General features: G+C 43.6%; 1 protein-coding gene and 2 non-coding genes across 7 annotated transcripts in view; 1 reads left to right on the top strand and 2 right to left on the bottom strand.

Annotated features, from left to right (window-relative positions):
* The window catches only part of TEX2 (testis expressed 2), a 91,835-nt gene extending 75,945 nt beyond the window's left edge, over positions 1 to 15,890 (top strand). The window contains exons 8-12 of one of the 5 annotated variants that reach the window (XM_036996875.2): positions 3,967 to 4,099; positions 9,466 to 9,585; positions 10,983 to 11,192; positions 13,108 to 13,228; positions 14,515 to 15,890. In XM_036996875.2, the coding sequence (XP_036852770.2) occupies positions 3,967 to 4,099; positions 9,466 to 9,585; positions 10,983 to 11,192; positions 13,108 to 13,228; positions 14,515 to 14,637 (707 nt within the window). In that variant the 3' untranslated portion in view covers positions 14,638 to 15,890. Of the gene's footprint in view, positions 1 to 3,966; positions 4,100 to 9,459; positions 9,612 to 10,982; positions 11,193 to 13,107; positions 13,229 to 14,514 lie in introns of those variants that run through there. The other 4 variants (XM_036996874.2, XM_073235776.1, XM_073235779.1 and 1 more) reach the window with 4 other exon arrangements.
* Positions 15,891 to 16,965: 1,075 nt separating this feature from the next.
* LOC118968196 (small nucleolar RNA SNORA76) lies at positions 16,966 to 17,097 on the bottom strand. The gene has a single exon (XR_005055725.1). It is a non-coding gene; the product is annotated as a small nucleolar RNA SNORA76 (small nucleolar RNA).
* A 207-nt stretch (positions 17,098 to 17,304) lies between these two features.
* Positions 17,305 to 17,374, bottom strand: LOC118968193 (small nucleolar RNA SNORD104). The gene has a single exon (XR_005055722.1). It is a non-coding gene; the product is annotated as a small nucleolar RNA SNORD104 (small nucleolar RNA).
* Between the last annotated feature and the right edge of the window lie 2,893 nt (positions 17,375 to 20,267).

Raw genomic sequence — 20,267 nt, 5'->3', positions numbered from 1 at the left:
ATGTTTGGGCCCACCCCCATCCGCATTTGAGGTCCTAACCTGCAATGTGTTGGTGTTTGGAGGTGGGGCTTCTGGAGGTGATTAATTTTAGATGAGGTCACGAGGGAGGTGTGCCATGACGGGATTAGTGCGCTTACAAGAAGAAACCAGAGCTGCCGCGCTGTCTTGCTGCCATTGAGAACGCAGACGAAGGGGGGCAGCTGGCTGCAAGCCAGGAAGAGGACACCCGCCAGGAACTGAATTGGCTGGCACCTTGATCTCGGACTTCCAGCTTCCAGAACTGTGAGAAATAAATGTGTTTTGTTTCAGCCACCCAGTTTATGGCATTTTGTTGTAGCAGCCTGGGAAGATTAAGACAGGAGCTTGGCCTTTTTTGAGAACCTCACAGCATTAGACTGCCTTCCTCCTATTTAGAGGCTTACAGAATTGTCCTGCTCAACTTCTGGGTTTTGTCCTTGAGCACCACCAAGAGCAGAAGGTTATAGAAAAGCAGCATTTCAACTGAAATGCCTCATGATACAGCCGTAACATTTGTCAGGAACACAAAAGGAAAAGCTCTGCAACTGTATTCATCTGTGTCAGCAGCGTTCAGCCCAGAGTGAAGAGCTGAGACCCGTAGTGCATGTCCCCATCCTTACGTTCTTGCTACTTTGATCCCCTGTGAGAAAACAGTCTTTCTAGTAGCTGTTAATTTCATCTTTCAGTCACGCAAGGCGGCAGCCTCCTGACTCACCCACTACATAACCAGTGGGTCTTGGCTCCATGTTGGGTGCGCTGCGAGGTTTTCATGCTGCTCTTTGCCTGCTGAATCTTCATCACTGAAGCAAGTTTTTCTTTGCACCTAATGTTAAAATAGTCTAACCCTCATCTGAATGCAAGCACATCATATTAATTTGTTGGAATGTTTGCAGTTTGTATCTGCAAAAAGTTAGAAGTTAAATCTGTTAAGAGTTCAAAGCCTTCTTGATTCCTTCATATTTTCACTGAAAACCAGGACTGAGCAAGAGTCTGTGGGTGGGTCTGTTGGGGCATATACAGTGAAATAAAACGCAGACCCTGTGCCCCATGTCAGATGTCTCCTCCCCAGCCTGGACAGGGTTCTCTGGTTGCCCAGTGCTCCCTTGGCCCTGAGGCCTCCTCTGGTCTGGTCCCTGTCTACCACAGCAATAGCAGCAAGCTAGGCTGGAGCAAGGAGTCTGGAACTAAGGAGGTGCCTGGCTGGGAGGTGCCTGGCCCTGGGCTGTACACAGCCGCACCCTGAAGAGGCAGTGTGGTCTCCCTCCTGCATATGAGGAGGCCCATGTACAGAGGTCAAGAAACTTCCAGTGAAACTCAACCTTCAGCCCATGTGACTGGGCTCCACGTGCTCTGCCCTTGGCGCCCCCTGCCTCAGCTCCTGGCCAGGGTCCTGGACCACATGTCATTGGGTGGAATGTCCCAGTGACGGGGTGAGCCAGCAGTTTATTAAGGTATATCCACATCCCCTGATTTAAAAAACAAACAAAACCTTCCATTTTATAAGAAGTAAAATTTGATGTCTTTAATATGACAGCCTTCAAAGGCACTGTATACTATTATTTATTGGAAAATTTGAGTATGATTTTCAAAGGAAATGATTATTTCTGAATTCATATAGCAACCAGGAATTTGAGTCTATCAATTCTCAAGTTAAGAAAAGCTGGAGATATTATACAACAATAAGTACCTTTCTTACTGATGTTCCATTCAAGTATAAAATCTGTTAATATCTAGCCTTTTGCCCTAATACCATTGGAAGTGATTAACAACTAAATGTCTTTATTAAAGTAGATATACCCTTTATTTCCAATAGCAGTACCTTTGAAGAGCAAGCTAATTAATGATTTTTAACTATTTGATATAAGGAGGAAATAAAGCAATTTTGTGAGTTGCTGCAAAAAAGACAATCACAGCTGATCTGCATATCACTTAATTAAACCAGGTCTTTCATGGAAAATATTACCTTCAATTATGGTAAAAAGAGTTGGTTGTAAACAAAATGGAAATAATTCTGCTGTTAGGAATTACACTATTAGTGTTTTTTGAGGTTAAGCAAAGCTTTTATCTGAGATGGTGGCCAAATAGGAGATAGGTTATTTACTGCAATTGCTTAAAAATGCTGCTGTGCCAGTAAGGATCGCCATCATCGAAAAGACAAAACAACAACAAATGTTGGCAAGGTTGTGGAGAAAAGGGAACCCTCTTACACTGCTGATAGGAATGTAAATTAGTTCAACCATTGTGGAAAGCAGTATGGAGGTTCCTCAAAATGCTCAAAATAGAAATACCATTTGACCCAGGAATTCCACTTCTAGGAATTCACCCTAAGAATGCAGCACTCCAGTTTGAAAAAGACAGATGCACCCCTATGTTTATCGCTGCACTATTTACAATAGCCAAGATATGGAAGCAACCTAAATGTCCATCAGTAGATGAATGGATAAAGAAGATGTGGTACATATACACAATGGAATATTACTCAGCCACAAGAAAAAAACAGATCCTACCATTCGCAACAACATGGATGGAGCTAGAGGGTATTATGCTCAGTGAAATAAGCCAGGTGGAGAAAGACAAGTACCAAATGATTTCACTCATATGTGGAGTATAAGAACAAAGGAAAACTGAAGGAACAAAACAGCAGCAGAAGCACAGAACCCAAGAAGGGACTAACAGTTACCAAAGGGAAAGGGACTGGGGAGGACGGGTGGGAAGGGAGGGATAAGGGTGGGGACAAAGAAAGAGGGCATTACAATTAGCATGTATAGTGCGTGGGGGGCATGGGGAGGGCTGTGCAACACAGAGAAGACAAGTAGTGATTTTACAGCATCTTACTATGCAGATGGACAGTGACTGTGAAAGGGGTATGTGGGGGTGACTTGGTTAAGGGGGGAGCCTAGTAAACATAATGTTCTTCATGTAATTGTAGATTAATGATACCAAAAAAAAATGCTGCTGTGTTTGAACAGTGGTTTTAATTTTCTCTGACTTTTAGATTTGTCATTTGTCTTATGAGGATGTATAAAAGTTTATTAACATCTGAACACCCACTTGAAGGACCACGTTTTGAATGAAGGTCCACGAGGTATTTATGGACCTCTGAATCTGAAAAATCACAGCACAGCCTGTCCTAGCCTGCCTTGCCATAGAATCCTGGTGTAGAAGGTCACGAGATAAGCCCTGTTTGCATATTAGACGTCTGGTCACTGGCCACTGCTGCTGGTGGACCATCCCAGTGAAATTACACAAGGCTAAGAGCCTCTTAAATGTGATCTCATTGATATTAGTTTCTTTTCTAAGGGATAGATTTTTAAACTAAGGAACAAAGTGGTTACCCAACTTTATCTGGGTAATCCTGGGGCTTGAATTTTGTTTCCATTATTAGGCAATTTCCATAAAGAAAAAGGTTCTAAAGGTTTTTGTCGTTATCCTTATCCTACCAAGCCAAATCCAAATCATTCCCTATGCCCCTTCCTGCACCATCACCCCCCTAACAACATTAGATAATTTTAAGAAAAACAGTGGTTCTCACATTTGTCTTTAGAGAACAGCCCAGCCTGCAGTGAAGTCTCTGCATCTCTGTTCTGCCTCAGAATCTGCACACCGCATCCTGGCTTTGCCCTGGGGACAAGCCATCCTCTGGCTGGGAGTGTGTTTTCTTTCTGAATGTGAGAAGAACCCAGAGATGGGACCCTTCCAGTGCTAACAAGTGCACTGAGCTCACTGTGACTTTTCTTAATGGCTGTTGAAATGCTGACAATTTGAACCATTTCCAGAAGCTTTTTCCCCCACAATCTCCTCTTGCATGCATTGGCAGTACAGGCGATACATATCTACAGACTTTTAATGTGATACCTACTTAAATGCTTCAAAATAGAAAACTTTATACTGTCATTTATAGTCATGTTTTCTGGGGGGAAAAAACCTGTTTTTTCACCATTTCTCTAGGACTCTGGATCGATTTGGAAATGTCCTACAATGGGTCCTTTCTGATGACTCTCGAGACCAAAATGAATTTGACCAAACTAGGTAAAGAGCCTCTTGTTGAAGCCCTGAAGGTTGGAGAAATTGGCAAAGAAGGGTAAGGGGCTATATGACTTTACTAACCCACCCTGGGGAACCAGCCTCTCCCTCCAGCCTGTGAGAAGCAGGTTTGGTGTATAGTAGCCCCGGATGTTGAGTGAGCTTCCATGTAAGGGCTTCTGGAGCACAGGATTTCAGGGAATGGTTCCCTCCTCTCACCCCACAGACCATGGGTCCCCACCTCTGCTCAGCACCTTTGGGCCTCAGTGCTGCCAGCAGGGCCACCATATCAGTTACCCAGAAAGCAGCACTGACAGACCCGGGCAGTCTCCTGTGCACAATAAAATGCTCTATGAAGAGAACTGTCATTCAGAAAGGTCCTCCTCCAGCTTGCAGCCACAAACAGCAATGTGTGGGCAAGGCTAAGGTACCTAGGGGGTCTGGCTGCTTTAATCACAAAGTTAGAATTATTTATGATTAGATGATGGATATTGCAGTCAAGTGTCTTGAGATACATTTTCCCTAAATAATACAATATTGATTTGCTTAGTAAATTCCTCTCTTTGTAGAAGATACTGCATCTACTGTCCAGAGTTTGTCTGATTTAGTAAATATTCCAGATTTGTGAGATAATGAAGCTTGAATTTTTTTTTTTTCCTTAGATGCCTAGAATGGATATAAACTGGAACTTTCACATTCCCACACACCTTAAAAATGACAGTTCGTGACTACAGCTTTAAGTTTATTCTTGTTTTTACTAAACTAAAAATGCTGACTGGAGTCTGCTTCTCACATCTTAGCCCCTTTGCATGGAGTTAACAGTGTGATAACAGGAAAACTCCACAAGGAGCACCTTCTCAGGACCTAAATATAAAACACAGACTCTTAGACTTTTGCTTAGTTATGATCTAAAGCTTGTGATAGCAGATGGGGGGAGAGTAGGGTTATACATTTAAGAATGTTCTTTTACTTAGATTATTCTGATTTATCCAGGTTACTTAATGAAATGTTCCTATTTTAATAATTGGAGAATTTCACCTGCTGTATGCAATCTAACCTGTATCTGTGCTATTTTCCTTTCATTTTTCTGCTATTTGTTAAAATGTGTTTGGATTCGACAATCTGTGGATTGTATTTTCTGGTGAGTGGTATTTATCAACTCTCCATGTAGATAGCATTTCATACCTTGTCTGGTTCCATGTGATGCCACTCGGAAGCTTGTTCTCCCATCATGTTCCTAGACACAAAGGCTCAGTTTGTAGACCCAGGAGTATTTAAGATGCTTTCCTGGCAGTGAAAGTCTTACCAGCTTCCCTGATTGGAACTGCTGGGGTCCTGATCTAGCTGTCTAGTGAGACTCAGCTTCTTACTGCCGGAGGCCCCCACCAGCTGAGCATCATCAGTCCAGCCTCTAAAACCAAGCCTTAGGCAGAGCAGTCTTGAAAAGCAGATCTAACTAAATGGGGGCATGACAGAGCAAACGTCAGTCAAAAGCCTTTGTGCGAGGAGCCCTTTCTGGAAACAGCACAGAGCTGCTGGGACTCCATGGCAAAGAGGTCGGGTCCCAGATGGCCAGGTCTCTGAGGTCCTTGCCACTTGGGCATTCCACATTCATGTTACTCATGTGGCCCTCTTGGTACAATTTCAAGTTCATACATTCTGGCTGATCAGAGGATAGACAGGTTTCTGAGCAAGCAGTGCTTCTCTGGACTGAAAAAATGCTCTCCTTTAGAAATAGGATGGCATTATATTTAATGTCATATGCCTCTGAAGTTCCATATTTTCCCTAGTAAATCTGATGTTTTGCTTCTTCCTATGAGGGTAGTAACTTGTATGTTGATATGTGATTGGCTGTCATTTAATTTTAAAAGCAAAGAAAAGTGCAATCCAATCCAAAAGTACTTCACTTAGGAGGAAGTGAAGAAGTGGATTCTACAATCAGTCCTGGGATTAGGTTCTTAGCTGTGGATGGGCTTTTAGAGGCTCTCTGCTCCCAGACATTGTGAGCCAAGCGTTGTATGTGTAGGCATTTTCTGGGAGAAGGATCCAGAGCTCTCAGATTCCCAAAGGGGTACTTTATGCAAAAGAAAAAGAGGTTATGGGTCCATTTTTCTAGGCCTTTTCCTCCTAAGTGAAGTACTTTCAGATTGTCTACACATACGCCGTTTGGCTCACAATGTCTGGGAGCATCAAGAGCCTCTAAAAGCCCATCCACAGCTAAGAACCAATCCCAGGACTGATTGCAGAATCCACTTCTTCACTTCCTCAGTCATGAGGATATGGAATCACTGTGAGGCTAAATACCAGAGTGACAGATGTCAGTATCCATGGTATCTCTTACTGAGTGTGTGACCTTCAGAAGTGATGTTTTCCTTAATAGTAAACCTCCCCAAAGAGCAGCATGTCTGAGGTTGGCCAGCGGCATTCCTGCCCCCAACCCAGGCCCTCCGTTCATGCCCCCAAGTTCAGGAATTTACCTCAAAAGGAACAGTCAGTCAATAAGGGAAATGTTCTGCATGTGGCCTGCTCTTTCAGTGGACAGTGGCACTGGAGTGGGTCCTGTCCTGTAAGGCACTTGGCCTCTTAATGCTCTGCCTCTGCAACCTGGGCCCAGGGTCCGAGTCCTGTGTGGAGGCCCCCTCCGACCTCCGTATTGGGTCCCCAGGCCACAGTGTACCCCATACCAGCACTACCACCCCACCCTAAGGCCCCTGATTTTCTGGGAGCCGAGAGCTCGCAGCCCACACTGACCGTCTGGCTCTGTGGGTGTACACACATGCGTGTCTGTGGTGGATGTCCGGAACTGATTTCTCTGAAGTGAAAAAATGAATACATTCTCATGAGGATGGACCCCCTCAAGGCAGTGCCCTCACTGGGCCATTTAATCTGATTGTGCCTCCTTACAGCAGCTTTTGGAGCTGCTTTTTAGAATTGCCTCTGGAGTTTGACATTCTTTTAACTATCCCGAATGACACATTATCCTGCTTTGTGGGCAGATTGGATCTTTGAAAAATTGCTAGATGTCATTCAGAGGCAAAGGTGATGATGAGATCAAGAAATAAAATGTTTGGTCTGAGACAGAGTATCAGGAATAAAATCATTCACTTTTTCTTATGTGTCTGACTCCAAGCACATTTCCAAAAAGATTTTCAGCAGAGACAGCAAAATTAGAATAAGCCTCTTAAGGTGGCTCTTTGAAAGGATGTCATACTCATCTGGAATTCTAAGGTGTGTTTTAAAAAATTAGGCTTGTTATGTTCTAGCACATATATAAGAATGTGCACTGTGTCTTTCTCCTAAGTTCCTGCTGACATCATGAGATCATAAAATGCATGTTCAGTTATAAAACTGAGTATCTCAGTCAAACATTTAATTGCCCCTTTAATTATTAAGTATTGTGTACCACATAATATAGCTCCCCATGCAGAGGTAGAGGTACCATTTGGTCAAAAATCAGAATTTCATGTTATCTGATCTACTATAACTGATACAGCATTGTGTAAATTATTAACTTCAACCCACAAAATTTGTCCTCTTCTCTGTCCTGCGGAATTACTTTGGGAACCTGGGAGCTCACTGCAGTGCTCAGCCTTTGGCATCTTCTGTCCCAGGTCTGGAGGCTGCCAGATGACAGATACTGGTGGGAACAGGAGGGGATGGTGGCTCAGCGGGTTTCACTGTGGTCACAGATCATAAGGCAGCTGTTTGTGCTGTAAGGACACAGGTTCCTTACCTGGCAGCACCAGGTGTGAGAGTCAGGGAGCAAAGTTGTTATACTGATAGAGGTGAGATAGGTTTCTGAGATGGTTGTATCATCTGTGGGGATTTGTCTCCCTGACTTTACTCATCCCAAGACCCTATTTAGGCTTTTTTAGGAATCATATTTTGCTATGTGCATTTTATGTAAAAGATCTCTATGAAGGCTGCCTAACTGGAAAGTTCTGAAGTAGCTTCATGGCCAAAGAAGACACATAAGCATTTCCTGGACTAGCCAGGCCTCCAATGGAGGAAGAAATAGTTAGTTGGGTACTGTCACCATGGCCAGGGACAAGAGGCTTTTGTTTCTGCCGAGGGAGTTTCCCCTGAACACTACTCAAGCCTGTTGCCTGGAGTGGCTGTAATGCTTCAGCACCCAGGCTGAGGAGGATCTGGGTGTCCTGCCAGGGAGGATGCTCACGAGGTCCTCTTCCAGCTGGGCTCCTGCTTCAGGGGCAGAGATCTCAGTCTCCCCTTCTGAATGCTGACTGGTGTGCGAGCTCTGCCGTCGGTGCCCTTGGCCCTCCTTGGCCAGGACATGCCTACCACTTTGGGCTTCTGCTGGCCCAAGGACAGCATCAGAGGAAGCCCTAGGGGATTGCGCCTGCAAGGGAGCTAGGCCCTCAGCTCCACTGCCCTCCCCGATCCCAGTCATTCTGTCCTTTTCAAAAAGGCAAGACCCAGCCTCTGCTTAGTAACCATTTGGTTGCTTAATAGTGTTCAGAGACCATTCTGTCCCTTGTTTATTTCATCCCAATTAAGTCTTTGAGCCTTGGAGATGGGCCCTGCTCATCTGCCTTCCTGAAGCAAAGCCACCATCCAGGGGGAGCTGTTCTTTGTGGGGCTGAAACTCAGCCAGGACCCCCCCAGGGCCCTCAGAGGGGACCTTGATCACTCACCATGCTGGTGATCCAGCAACCTTCGTGCGTCTGGAAACCGAATTTCTGACTTGGAAAGATTAATGAGGGACACTGCTTTCTGATGAGGCTTTTTGTTACTTGATTTTAGTAGTGGTTTTTAAATGTGTGCTTTTCCAGGGAAGGTCCTGGGTTCTCATGTCGGGTGCTTCCTAGAGTCCCTTGAGATTTGTACCTTGTGACTGTTGGCTTTTTCTGTGACCTTCGGGAGCTGGGGCAGGTGTGGGGTAAAATACACAATCTCACTAGGAAGGAGTCATGGGTCACAACTAATTTAGAGGTAACAAGGCCAGAAAGCATCACAGTTGCTGAACTCCACTAGTCAGGGACTTGCCTAAACATCCCCATCATCGATGAGAGGTGGTCATGTCACCAGCATAAGCTGTCACTTCACCTTTGCAACCCTCATTCTTGCCATTCACCCTCCCTCCTGGCTACTGCTGCCCAGTTGGTGGAATCACTGCATTTTGTGTGAATCACAGCACACTCTCACCACCTGTCCTTACGCATGCGCAAAATCGAACTTCCCTGTCCCAAGTCCTCTGTGCCCCTCTCCTGCCAGGGGACTTGGCACTGAAGGATCTCCTGGGTAACCAGCCAATCTCGGGACTCCTGGGTTGGGCCTCTTCTCGGCCGGGTGGGTTGGGGAGGATGATGGCGTGTGTAGCCGTGGTGGTGGAGCGTGTGTTTTCTCTCTGGGCAGAGCCTGATGGGCAGGCTGCGGTGCTGACTCTGCCCTGTTCAGTTGCAGGCCCAGGGCATACTGTCTGGCTGACAGTGATGAGGAATCCTCCAGCGCTGGCTCCTCCGACGAAGACGACGCGCCAGAGCCCAGCACAGGAGACAAACCACTTCTCCCAGGGGCTGAAGGGTGCGTGGAGCCACCTGGGGTCTCAGGTGCCGGTCAGGGCAGGTTGGGAGCGAGCTTTTGTCCCCTCTCCCCCCATGATCTTTCTTCCTCCTTCAGGTCAAGCAAATAGTTTTTGCATTAAGAACCAAGTCAGTGGCTTAAAATTCTAGGTCCCAAAACAAAAAGACCCATGTAGCTGCCCTTAATTAAGAGGGTTCTGACCACAGTGGCTTTCTAGGTAGGGCCTTGTGGAGCGTTGAAGGGCCTGCTAACCCGAAGGAGCACAGGTTGTACACCACCGCCCCCTGGTGCTCAGTGGGAGCACTACTCCCCTTACTTTGCTTCCGTTGCCGCACTAGTTCCTGTAAAGCTGAACATTCAGGTGGTTTCTTTGGTGAATTTTGAAAATGTGGGTCGCTTAGCTGATCTTTTGGGTCATGAGGTTCATTTTTCTGGTCTCCCTTTGTCTGTTACTTAGGCTGTGGAATGACCAGAGTGTTTAGTCAGCCTCTCTGTAAGGATCTTTTAATTATTTAAACTGAGTTGAAGAAACTAAGATTATAAAGAAAGCAGGTGATTCTGAAACATTTGTAAGAAAATACAATCCTATTCACTTCTGAACTACTACAGAAGATGAGGAGAGAACCTAGGTGTCTGAGGAGTTCATACTAAAGTTTGTGTGCATTATTTAAAATTTACTGTCTTGACCTTAAGAACGGTTGCTTTTCCCTACATGCACACTTACTGCTCCTGACACTGGAGCTCTGCAGGATTGTAAAAGGCAAATAACCTCTCTTCTTAGGGCTGTCTTATGGGAGGTACGACCTGATAAAAAACCTTGCTTTCTTAGCATGCCCACTCAGTGTAACATTTTTCTTTACAAGTTCCTAAGACCTGTGAAAAGTAGTTGCCACTTAGAGTTAGTATGCTGTCACCTAAAAGGCAGTCATTTAATTACTGTTTTGTGTCCCTGTCGATGCAGCATGATTTCTTATTTGCTGTAAAGAGATGGTGAGATTTTGCTAAGAAGACAGTAAATTTATATTCAGTTTTTGAGAGGTGTTAAGGAGGACAATGAGATGCCTTCTCTGCACTGTGAGAGGTTTGTCTATCTCTCCATTGCCAAGACTTGGGTTCTGTCTGGTGTCTACCCCTCCTGTAAAGCAGTTGTTCTCATCTAGCCACCGAGGGACATTAGCAATGTCAGGGCAGCGTGCTGTGGCCATACAGTAGGTTGAGGCCAGGAGTGCTGCCAAACATTGTGCAATGCACAGGACAGGAGTCACCCAGTCCAGAAGGTCAGCAGTGCTGTGGTTGAGAACCTCGGGTCTAAAGTAAGGTGAACGAAAAGCCACAAAGGTTTTGTTTGTGAAGGAGCAAAGTTTATACGAACACCTGTTTGTGTCCCTCATTTATAGGTATGTTGGAGGTCACCGAACAAGTAAGATTATGAGGTTTGTTGATAAAATTACCAAGTCAAAATATTTCCAGAAAGCAACGGAAACAGAGTTCATTAAAAAGAAGATTGAAGAAGTCTCCAATACACCCCTGCTGCTAACTGTAGAAGTACAAGAATGTAGAGGAACCTTGGCGGTGAACATCCCACCACCCCCGACTGACCGAATATGGTACGTACGGGGGCTCTCAGGGATGGCAAGTGGGTCCCCATAAAAATTCCAGTCTGCTCGCCCTTCTCATTATGGAAAGGACCTTCTCCTGGGCATAAGCACCTTTCAGACGTTCTTCATGGAATCTTAATGTTAGTTGTAAATCCAATTCTGCTTTCTTCTGTGAATGATTAATTCACATTTAAATGTTAATTCACATGCATCAGGAAGAGCTAAGGTCAGGAAGTGAAGTTTAAAGGATGAGCTCTCTGTATTCTTGGTCTTCCTCCTCTCCAAAGCCCATTGTGTCCACCAGTAGGAAAGCTGCTGTTTGTAGAGTTCTTCTCCGCCCAGCCTGGGGCATAACTGCTTCACCTGGAGGGTCCTCACCGCAGCCTGTGGAGATAGGCACTGCTCTACCCCCACCTTCCAGCTGCGGGTCACGCATTGGGCAGAGGCCCACGTGCTTAGGGGAGACCTCCTGCTGGATGTTCTGGAGGCAGGAGCTTGGGTGTTGCTAACTGTGGTAGGAGGTCTAGCCAGAGCGTTCTCATTGAATGGCCAATGGGTCTCAAGCCCCCCTGCACATCCCAGTCACCTGGGGACCTGATAAAAATAAAGATATGCCCAGCCTGGCCCCCAGGATTCAGGGCTTGGGAGACTGAGCCAGGATGGAAAATCATTGCAGTAAATTGTTCATCCGTCCAGCAGAAGAAAATCACTTCAGATCGGCATTCCAAGTCTTATAAAGTGTATGTAAGCATATACAGAGGTTGTGTAAGAGACCTCACTGTACCATCAACCACACTCATATGAAAAAGATAGCTCTGTTCTGTCTGTCCTAGAGTGAAACCAACATGCTGATACCCATCCTCGGTGTTCAGAAGGGTTTGTGGGAAAGATCAGAAAACAAGTTTTGGATTAACTAATGATTTGATGATGATAGTGGTGTTTCCCAGTAAAAACTTAATATCTTATAGATTTTATTTTTAAGGTAACATTTTCATGGTGAAAAAGAATAAGATTGGGGAAAACAAGAAAAAAAGCATCTAGAAATAACTATTGCTAATACTTTACAGTCTTCAAATCCTAACAAAAAAAATTTTTTTAGTAGTCAGTGTTGATGACATTTCTTTCTTTACAGTGGAAGATAAAATTAAAGGCCTCTAGGATAGTGCTACCCAGTACGTGCTCAAATGCAGAACTATTTCCTATTGATCAATAAAGATATAAGGATAGATATTGAGAGTGTTTAAAAACATTTATAGCAACTTGACATTTTTATTTTTTAAAACATCGGTCCATGCAGATGAAGTTTTTATGTAGCTTGATAGCGCAGTCTCTCGTCTGGCTACTTTACCAGCAGTTCTGAGTGGCAGTCTGCTCCACTGGGAAGCCATAACAAGCCTGGTGTGGAGTGTGGAATGAAAACGCGGGTTATAGAACGTTTTGTATTTACGTATGCATATCAGGAGTCTGGGGAGAATTGACTCCGCTTCTCTCAGGTCCTGTCTTGGGGGTGACAATCAGGGAGAGGCAGTGTCTTTCCGTTTCTGCTCTGTACACTTGTATACTTGGGGATTACAAGGCATGTCCACTACTCTTATTAAAATAGAAACAAAAAGGGTCCTTGCCATTTTAGGAACAAGAACCAGAAAACAATGCCCGGGTCGCAGACTTTTCCAGCAGCACTCGCTGGCTTTCCCAGTGTGTCAGAGCTGCCCTCAGGTCATCGCAGCCCTCCACACGGCCAGGGACACTGGGAGCTCACCGCGCATACCTACAGGGTTGAAGTATTTTGAGGGGATTTCTGACCAAGACAACATCTAAGTAGTTATAAGCCCTGTGTAAATGAGGAACATTTGCCGTTGGTACCCATCCACTTCCTTTCTTTGCTTCTAAATGTGGTGGTTTCTTACTTGTCTTCTTCAAAAAGGTATGGTTTCCGGAAGCCGCCATATGTAGAGCTGAAAGCGCGGCCAAAACTTGGAGAGAGAGAGGTGACTTTAGTTCATGTGACAGACTGGATAGAGAAGAAACTGGAGCAAGAGTTTCAGGTAAACCTGCAGTGTCCCCTGGTGTTCCGCCGTGTCTAAAGCCCTGGGTGGGACCCAGCTTCCAGGCTTCGGCTGGGTCAGGATCCTCTTTTGAGACTGATGAAACTATAGGCTCTCATCCCAGGGAAGTACACATGTGATCAGACAGGTTAAAATTGTAGATATTGTTTCAAAAACCCTGCAACTTACCACAGAACCCTATTAAGTAGTTCAGAGGACCCTCCAAAGGTGGGTTTGCTAAGCCAGAGCTCATTCTGCAAGCCTTTCTTCTGCATTTTGCCACCAAAGGTAATAGCAGTGGAGCCCTGGGATGAGCCATTTTTGTCACAGTCTTACCAGTATTTGAGGCACAGTCGTCTTTCAAGGTTTTATGAATTAGTAGTTTGTTTACTTGGTAATTAATTTCACCTTCTGAAGAGGACCCATTTTATTTTTGCAGTAGCTTATTTTCAGGTATTACTTTTAAACAATTGTATTATTATTTAAAAGCTATAGATTACCTGTAACTGAAAACCAATTTCTGAGAAGCTTAATATTACTACATGGAGTTCTTTGAACCTAGAGGAAAAAGACAACCTCGTACCTTCAGTTTTTTTTTTCCTTTTCCCTAGATCCTACATTAGGAATTTAAGTGGGTCATCTCTTTTAGGGGTGTTAGTGTGCAGTGAGCGAAAGAAGGGATGAGGGGCGGAGACTGGTCCCTGGTATTTTTGAGACAAGTTGGAAATTGAAGGGTAATTGCTGCACCCCCATAGCTACCTGCTTTGCCAAAATTCACTTAATATAAACTGAGGTTATAAACAGGATAGGCAAAGCGCTATCGCTATCAATCACTGATGATCCTTCAGGTGTTCAGTCTAGTAGGATTTCTTTTGTATATAGCTTTGTCTGGTTTGAAAAAAATTAGCTTACATTTTGTTGCTAGGACTTAAAAGGATAGATTCACTTGGAATACATGTTCTGTACATAGTAATTTGGAAATACTATGAGCAGCTTAAGTCAGTTCTCTTAAAATGTCATTTATCAATTCATGAGTCATTTTATGTATAGGAAATCAGTCTGCTTCTGCCTTTGAACTGACTTGCTGGGTTCTGTGTTAATGCAGCAGTATGAATCCCCAACTCCTTCTAAATATGGTAGAGGAATAAGTGTGGAACATATAGAAAAAGTTGTCTCGTACATACTTTAAATATTGTATAAAGCCTAAAATTATCACCAGAATAGTGCAACAGCCTGAGCAAACAAAGCATTCTCCCACACAGCTGCTCCTTAATTTCTTTCTGCAGAAAGTTTTTGTCATGCCAAACATGGATGATGTTTATATCCCTATAATGCACTCGGCCATGGACCCTCGCTCCACCTCCTGCCTCCTCAAAGACCCACTAGTGGAGGCTGCTGATCAGCTCTGATGGGTGAAGATCTGACGTTCCCAGTATTATGAGACCTGGCTCAACGTGTGGGGCTCCTGGCTGCCATCTGCTGTAGCACTGTGCCACAGCTTTCGCCCTCTGCCTGCCGGTGCCCATTCCACTGTGAGGTGTCAGTCATTCCACGCATCCAGCGTCTGGTGTCTGGATTGCCTGCTGCAAAGCTTTGACTCAGCAAAGTTGACTGGGAGAATCATCACAGATTCAGAGGTTATAGGTGACTCACACCCTGGCTTTTTGGCATCTACCAGTTTCTGTGGCAGAAGAGCACAAGAATGTGGCCATACAACTGGAAGGCTTCCCTTTGCCTCCATGACTCCTCCACAGCTTTTCCTCAGCCAGTCAGGGCACAATGGAATGTTTTCTCACTTCTAGTTTGTGTGTGATGCAGCCCTCCACTCCCAGAGAATGTCAATTCAGTAACATGCTTAAGAGGGTGGGGAGTGGAATTGTGGAACCATTTCATTGGTGATAAAGATACACGCATAGCAACTTACTTTTTTTCATATTAAATTGTGCTTTTGGAAGCAAGTAGCCATAGAACACTCACACACTATCAGCTGGGGTGAGGACAGTGGGATTAATGTGAACATTAGGCAAAGCCATGAGATCAAACCATCCCAAGCCTTTTATCAATGAGGTACAATCAGTCACCTGGTTTCTAATCCCAAATGTTTTCCTGAAACATGAGCATACATGAAAATGTCAAACACTGCACATGACTGCACTGGGGTGGGCCCAGAAAGCCAGAGCTACTATCTTTCCATTTGGCACACCCTGTTTCTGGAAGCTTTACATAGGCATCTAAATGCTTTGCAATTTGTGGGCCATTTCCTTTTCTGATAGCCAAAATGGAGAACTACCCTCTATCATTGTTAGAGTGAGGACTGAGTTTGCTCAACATCAAACACTATATTTAAACTAATGTGACCTCCTTTACTGTTGCCAACTTTACTTTGTGCATTTGTGTCAGAATATTTAGTTTACAAGTTTGGGGGCTTTGTATCATTTGCTTTGAGTACACTTAAAATACAAACTTTGTTTAAAGCTGAATTCAGCATCAAAATTACCTTGGGTACCTTGGGTAATTTTGATAACGTAATGTGTGGACAAAGCTAATAGTGATTTTTTAAACAGCACCTTGCCTGAACATACCTGTAAAGAAATTAATATATTGAAAAATTGTATTTGAACCCTTACTTTAATTGCACCATTAAAACATTTGACTTAAATTATTTGATCATTCCAGTCAGTGCACTCTTGATTTTTCATCTTGTACAGATTTACCTGTCAGTCCACATCTTGTTCAGTTTTATAATTTTTGTGCAATAACTAAAGGCAAAGAATTAGATGCACTACCGTGTAGATTACACAACTCTACCCTACTGCACTGAATCAAATAGTATGTGGGCATCTACAATTGTTTGCATTGTTTCACAATAAATGTCAAATACTAGATAAGCATTTAAGTTACTTCTACTGAATCCTGTTTAGGTAACAGAATGAACAGCGGGTACTGGGCACATGGGCCATAAATTGCCAACCAGTAGTTTGTTTCCTGGGTGATCAGATTACCCATCAGTGCTCTTGTAAGGTTGCAAGGTAGTTCTCACAACACCCTTTGTAGGTGCTATTAGCCTCAACCCAAATTTAAAAACCTGAGGGAGACAGGCCTGCTGAGCTGCATCTTACACCTGCAATTGCCTAGTAATCCTGTTAACTGGGGGGTCTCCTCCAGTTAAGCACCAAAGCAGTTTGACCCCGCACTTGGGCATTCTTGCCCTCAACCCATGCACCTTTGTACTCAGAACTGATGTGTATTTCACCAAAGCCCAAGACTGTTCGCCTAGAACCTAGGTTAGGATTATTCTTTCAGATTATTTTGTTGTGCCCTGAAATGCATAAAAATCTAATTCATCTTCCCAACTACCCCATTGTGAGCTGTTTAGGCTTAAACATTTGCCCAAAGCCTTTAGTCCCACACTTAGCACAGGATCCAAATAAACTGTTGTCTCTAAAGGGTATTTGTAAATAGATCGCAGCTACACCGTAGCCAGATTAAATCCATGCAGCCTAAAACCAAAGCCCGTTCCTGTCAAGCGTACCGTCGTCCTTAAAACTACCGAAGGCCATAGCATGATTCTCCTCTGCCCACCAGCAGACCCATCTAGGATGCGGTTAGCTTAACCTCAAGTCTCATTGGCCACCAGGATACAATCGGGACTTCCCTAGGCTACCTCAGCCTTCCAAGGGCTGGGCTGAGTCGCCGCAAACCCCAGCGTAACTTCTGGGGCCTGGCGGCCTGGTGCTACGTGTAGCTCACGATTAAAAGGGCGGCCCGCGGCAAGCAGGCGGCCCCAGTTATGCGCAAGCACGTGCTCTGGCGCTGCAGCCTGACCCCCGGCGCCACGCGCAGGCGCAGCGGGGGCTCAAAGGCAGCGCTCTGCGACAATAAAACACCTAAGTCAGAGCTAGAATCAATCCATTTTATTAAAGGGTGCAGGAGAGGGTCGACCGGAGGGCTGGGATGAACGTGAGATCCGACATTCTCGGGGCGGCCGGCAGCTGCAACGACGAGAACGACGAGAACGGAGAATGAGCGATTGTGCACCCGCAGGCCTGTCCCCTCCCCGCCGACGCGGCGGCCCGGCTCAGACTCCAGTTCGCATCACCCGCATCAGCAGTCTAACACGTGCTTTGATTGGAATGTCATCACCGCTGGCTGCCCGCCCCACACGCCACCCAGGAGCCCCGGCCCGATCAGCCACCAACACGACGAGCACCTCACCTGCCCAGCTTCACAGTCGCGGAAAGACTGAGGTGGCTTCCCGGCTTCTACTTAAAGGAGCAGACAGGGTGGTTGGGCGGGCTTCGCCACTACTAACCAATAGTAAGTCATATTTCAATCCACGTGCCCGCAAAATGGCCTCCTGATTGGGCACGCTCGCTGAGTCCTCCAGAGTATAGAGTGATCCCCATGTCAACCATAGAGATGAGAATCAAAGAAAGAGTTACGCAGTGCCTCAAGATCGTCTGCGTTTCTTTCTGCGTCTCAATCTCCGCATGTAATTAGTTCCTGCTTCTACAGCGGTCAAAAGAAAACTTTGCAAACAACGGAACGCAAGTAGTGCCTAACTTGTTTGAGGTATTCCATGCTGGGAGCAAGGTTTGGAGATGAGGATATGAAGATGACAAACTAATCTTGTTTTTGAATTCAAATTAACCTGTTACCGTAGAAAGAACTTGTGTTTGAAAAGTGCACTGGTGCAACCACATACTGGCCTTATGATGAATTCGCTCTTTGACCTTGATCACGTAACCTTTCGGAGACTAACAGGAGAATAGGAAAATAGGAATATCAAAAAAAATTGTAATGATTAGATGAATAATGTCAATCGCTTGGCGCATTCAGATTGGTAAACAAAATGCATGTTTTTAAGAGACAGGTGTTAACTGCAAAATTCATGTAATTGTAGTGCCTTAATAAATGCTAAAACAGAGCTATGCACAGTCTGTTCTGGAAGCCCAAAGGAAAGGAAGCCTAACTTGGGGAAAATAATCGTGCTTCTAACTATTGAGTTCTCACAGTGAGCCAGATGCACTTTTCACTACTGGATAACAGGAATATGGCCCTGCCCTGTAAGAGCTTGATTACTGGGAGAGGGAACAGTAAACAGTCGGAATACCTGGTTATCTTTTATTACTGTTTTCCTTGGGAATTCTTTCCCTTTTTTCCTCCTAACTGGATAAGGAAAATTTGTTTTTTGTAATAATGAAACCATTTCAGTCTGAGTTTGTAGCAGAATAGGGATCTTATGTTCATCATTTTCCACAGTCTTTAAAAATTCCTCTTTGGTCCCAAATCAGTAAGTATTTTGTCAAGTGTTTTGTAACCTCTATATGATTATTTTTAAGCTTTTGTTATTTCAACATTTATTACATTGTCATACAGTTTCTGCATTGGGAAGTGAATTAAATTTTTCTTTGTGGCTGAGAATATGATCTATTTTCATAACAGATCCTTGAAAGCGTTTTCACTATCATGTACAAATACTGACATGAAGTATTTGTTAATTCCATCTTTTTTTTTCTAATTCTATTGTCCAAATCTCTGTCTCTATATTTTATATTTGATTGGGAGTGTCTGAATTGTCACAGATTGATAGTGCTATGTTAAGATTATACTTCAAATACCAAACGCTGGCAAGGATGCAAAGCAACAAGACCTTTGTTTGCTCCATTACTATTAGGAAATGCAAAATAGTACAACCATTTTGGAAAAGAAGTTGGACTATTTCTTATAAAGGTAAACATACAAAAACCATATGACCTAGATGTCTCTGGGTATTCATCCAAGAGGAATAAAAATATACGCTTACACAAAATTCTGTACACAAATGTTTATTATAACATTATTCATAATTCCCCCAAACTGGAACCACCCAAAAGCCCTTCAATGGGCGATTCCATTTATGTGATATTCTAGTAAAGACAAAACTATAGGGATTGAGAACAGATCGAAGTTTCCAGTGACTGGGGTGTGAGGACTCAAAGCGATAGCATGAGTGCATTTTGAGGGTGATAGGGTTCTGTAACTTGATTGTGGTGGTTACACAACTTAGGTATTTGTCAAAACTCATAAAAATTAAATCTTTAGGTATGTGCAAAAGATTTAATTTTAACTGTATGAAATTTAAAAATGTCAAAAAATTATGCTTATATGAAGTTCTATTTGTTATTTCTATTTGTATATTTTGAGGCTATGCTCTTTATGTCATTTTGGTTTGTGACAATATTTTCATCATGGATTACATAAATATCTATGCATAAAATAAGGCTCTAAGCTATTTTTGTTTTTTGCCCTGAGTTCAAATTTATCTTACAGTAGCATTGCTGTTTGTGTCTTTTTTTGTTTGCCTTTCTGATAGATGTGTCCTTTGTATGAGACATGTAGTTGAAATAGTGTTTAGCCCAATGTGATATTTTCCTTTTAAAAATTAATTTAAATGTTTCATTATGAAATATATCTGCATCCAGAAGGGCATATAAAGTATGTGTGGTTTGGAGATTAATAAATTGAAGATTCATATATTCACCACTTAATTTAAGAAAAATACATAACTTTGAAATTCACTACTTGCCCCCTCTGATTCTAGCTCCCTCCCTCTGAGAAAACTGTCCTTAATTTTGAGTTTGTCTTGCTTGTTTTTTTTAGCTTGACTTCATGTATTTATTATTTAGTTTTGCTTGATTTTGAAGTTTATAGAAAGTGAACATACTGTATATATTCTTCTGTAACTTGCTGTTTTTATTGCTTAATATTGGTGACATTAATTTTATATGTAATGCAACCAATAATTGTAGTAATGCAACCAGGCTCACTGCCATGTAACACTCTGATGCATAATTAATTATACCACAGTTTACTCTTCTGTTCTCCTTAGGTTGGATGTTTAAACTAGCTTCCAGTTTTTACTGTTACAAACAAAGCTGCTCTGAATATTGTATGTGTGCAGAAGTCCCTTTGGGCTATATCTAGAAGCACAATTGCTGGGTGGTAGAATAGGCACATTACCAACTTTTTAGGTAATAACAATTTTCCAAGATGGACG

This window comes from Manis javanica, chromosome 4 (assembly GCF_040802235.1).
Source record: "Manis javanica isolate MJ-LG chromosome 4, MJ_LKY, whole genome shotgun sequence".
Taxonomy (NCBI): Eukaryota; Metazoa; Chordata; class Mammalia; order Pholidota; family Manidae; genus Manis; species Manis javanica.
This window is presented reverse-complemented; position numbering and strand designations above follow the sequence as displayed.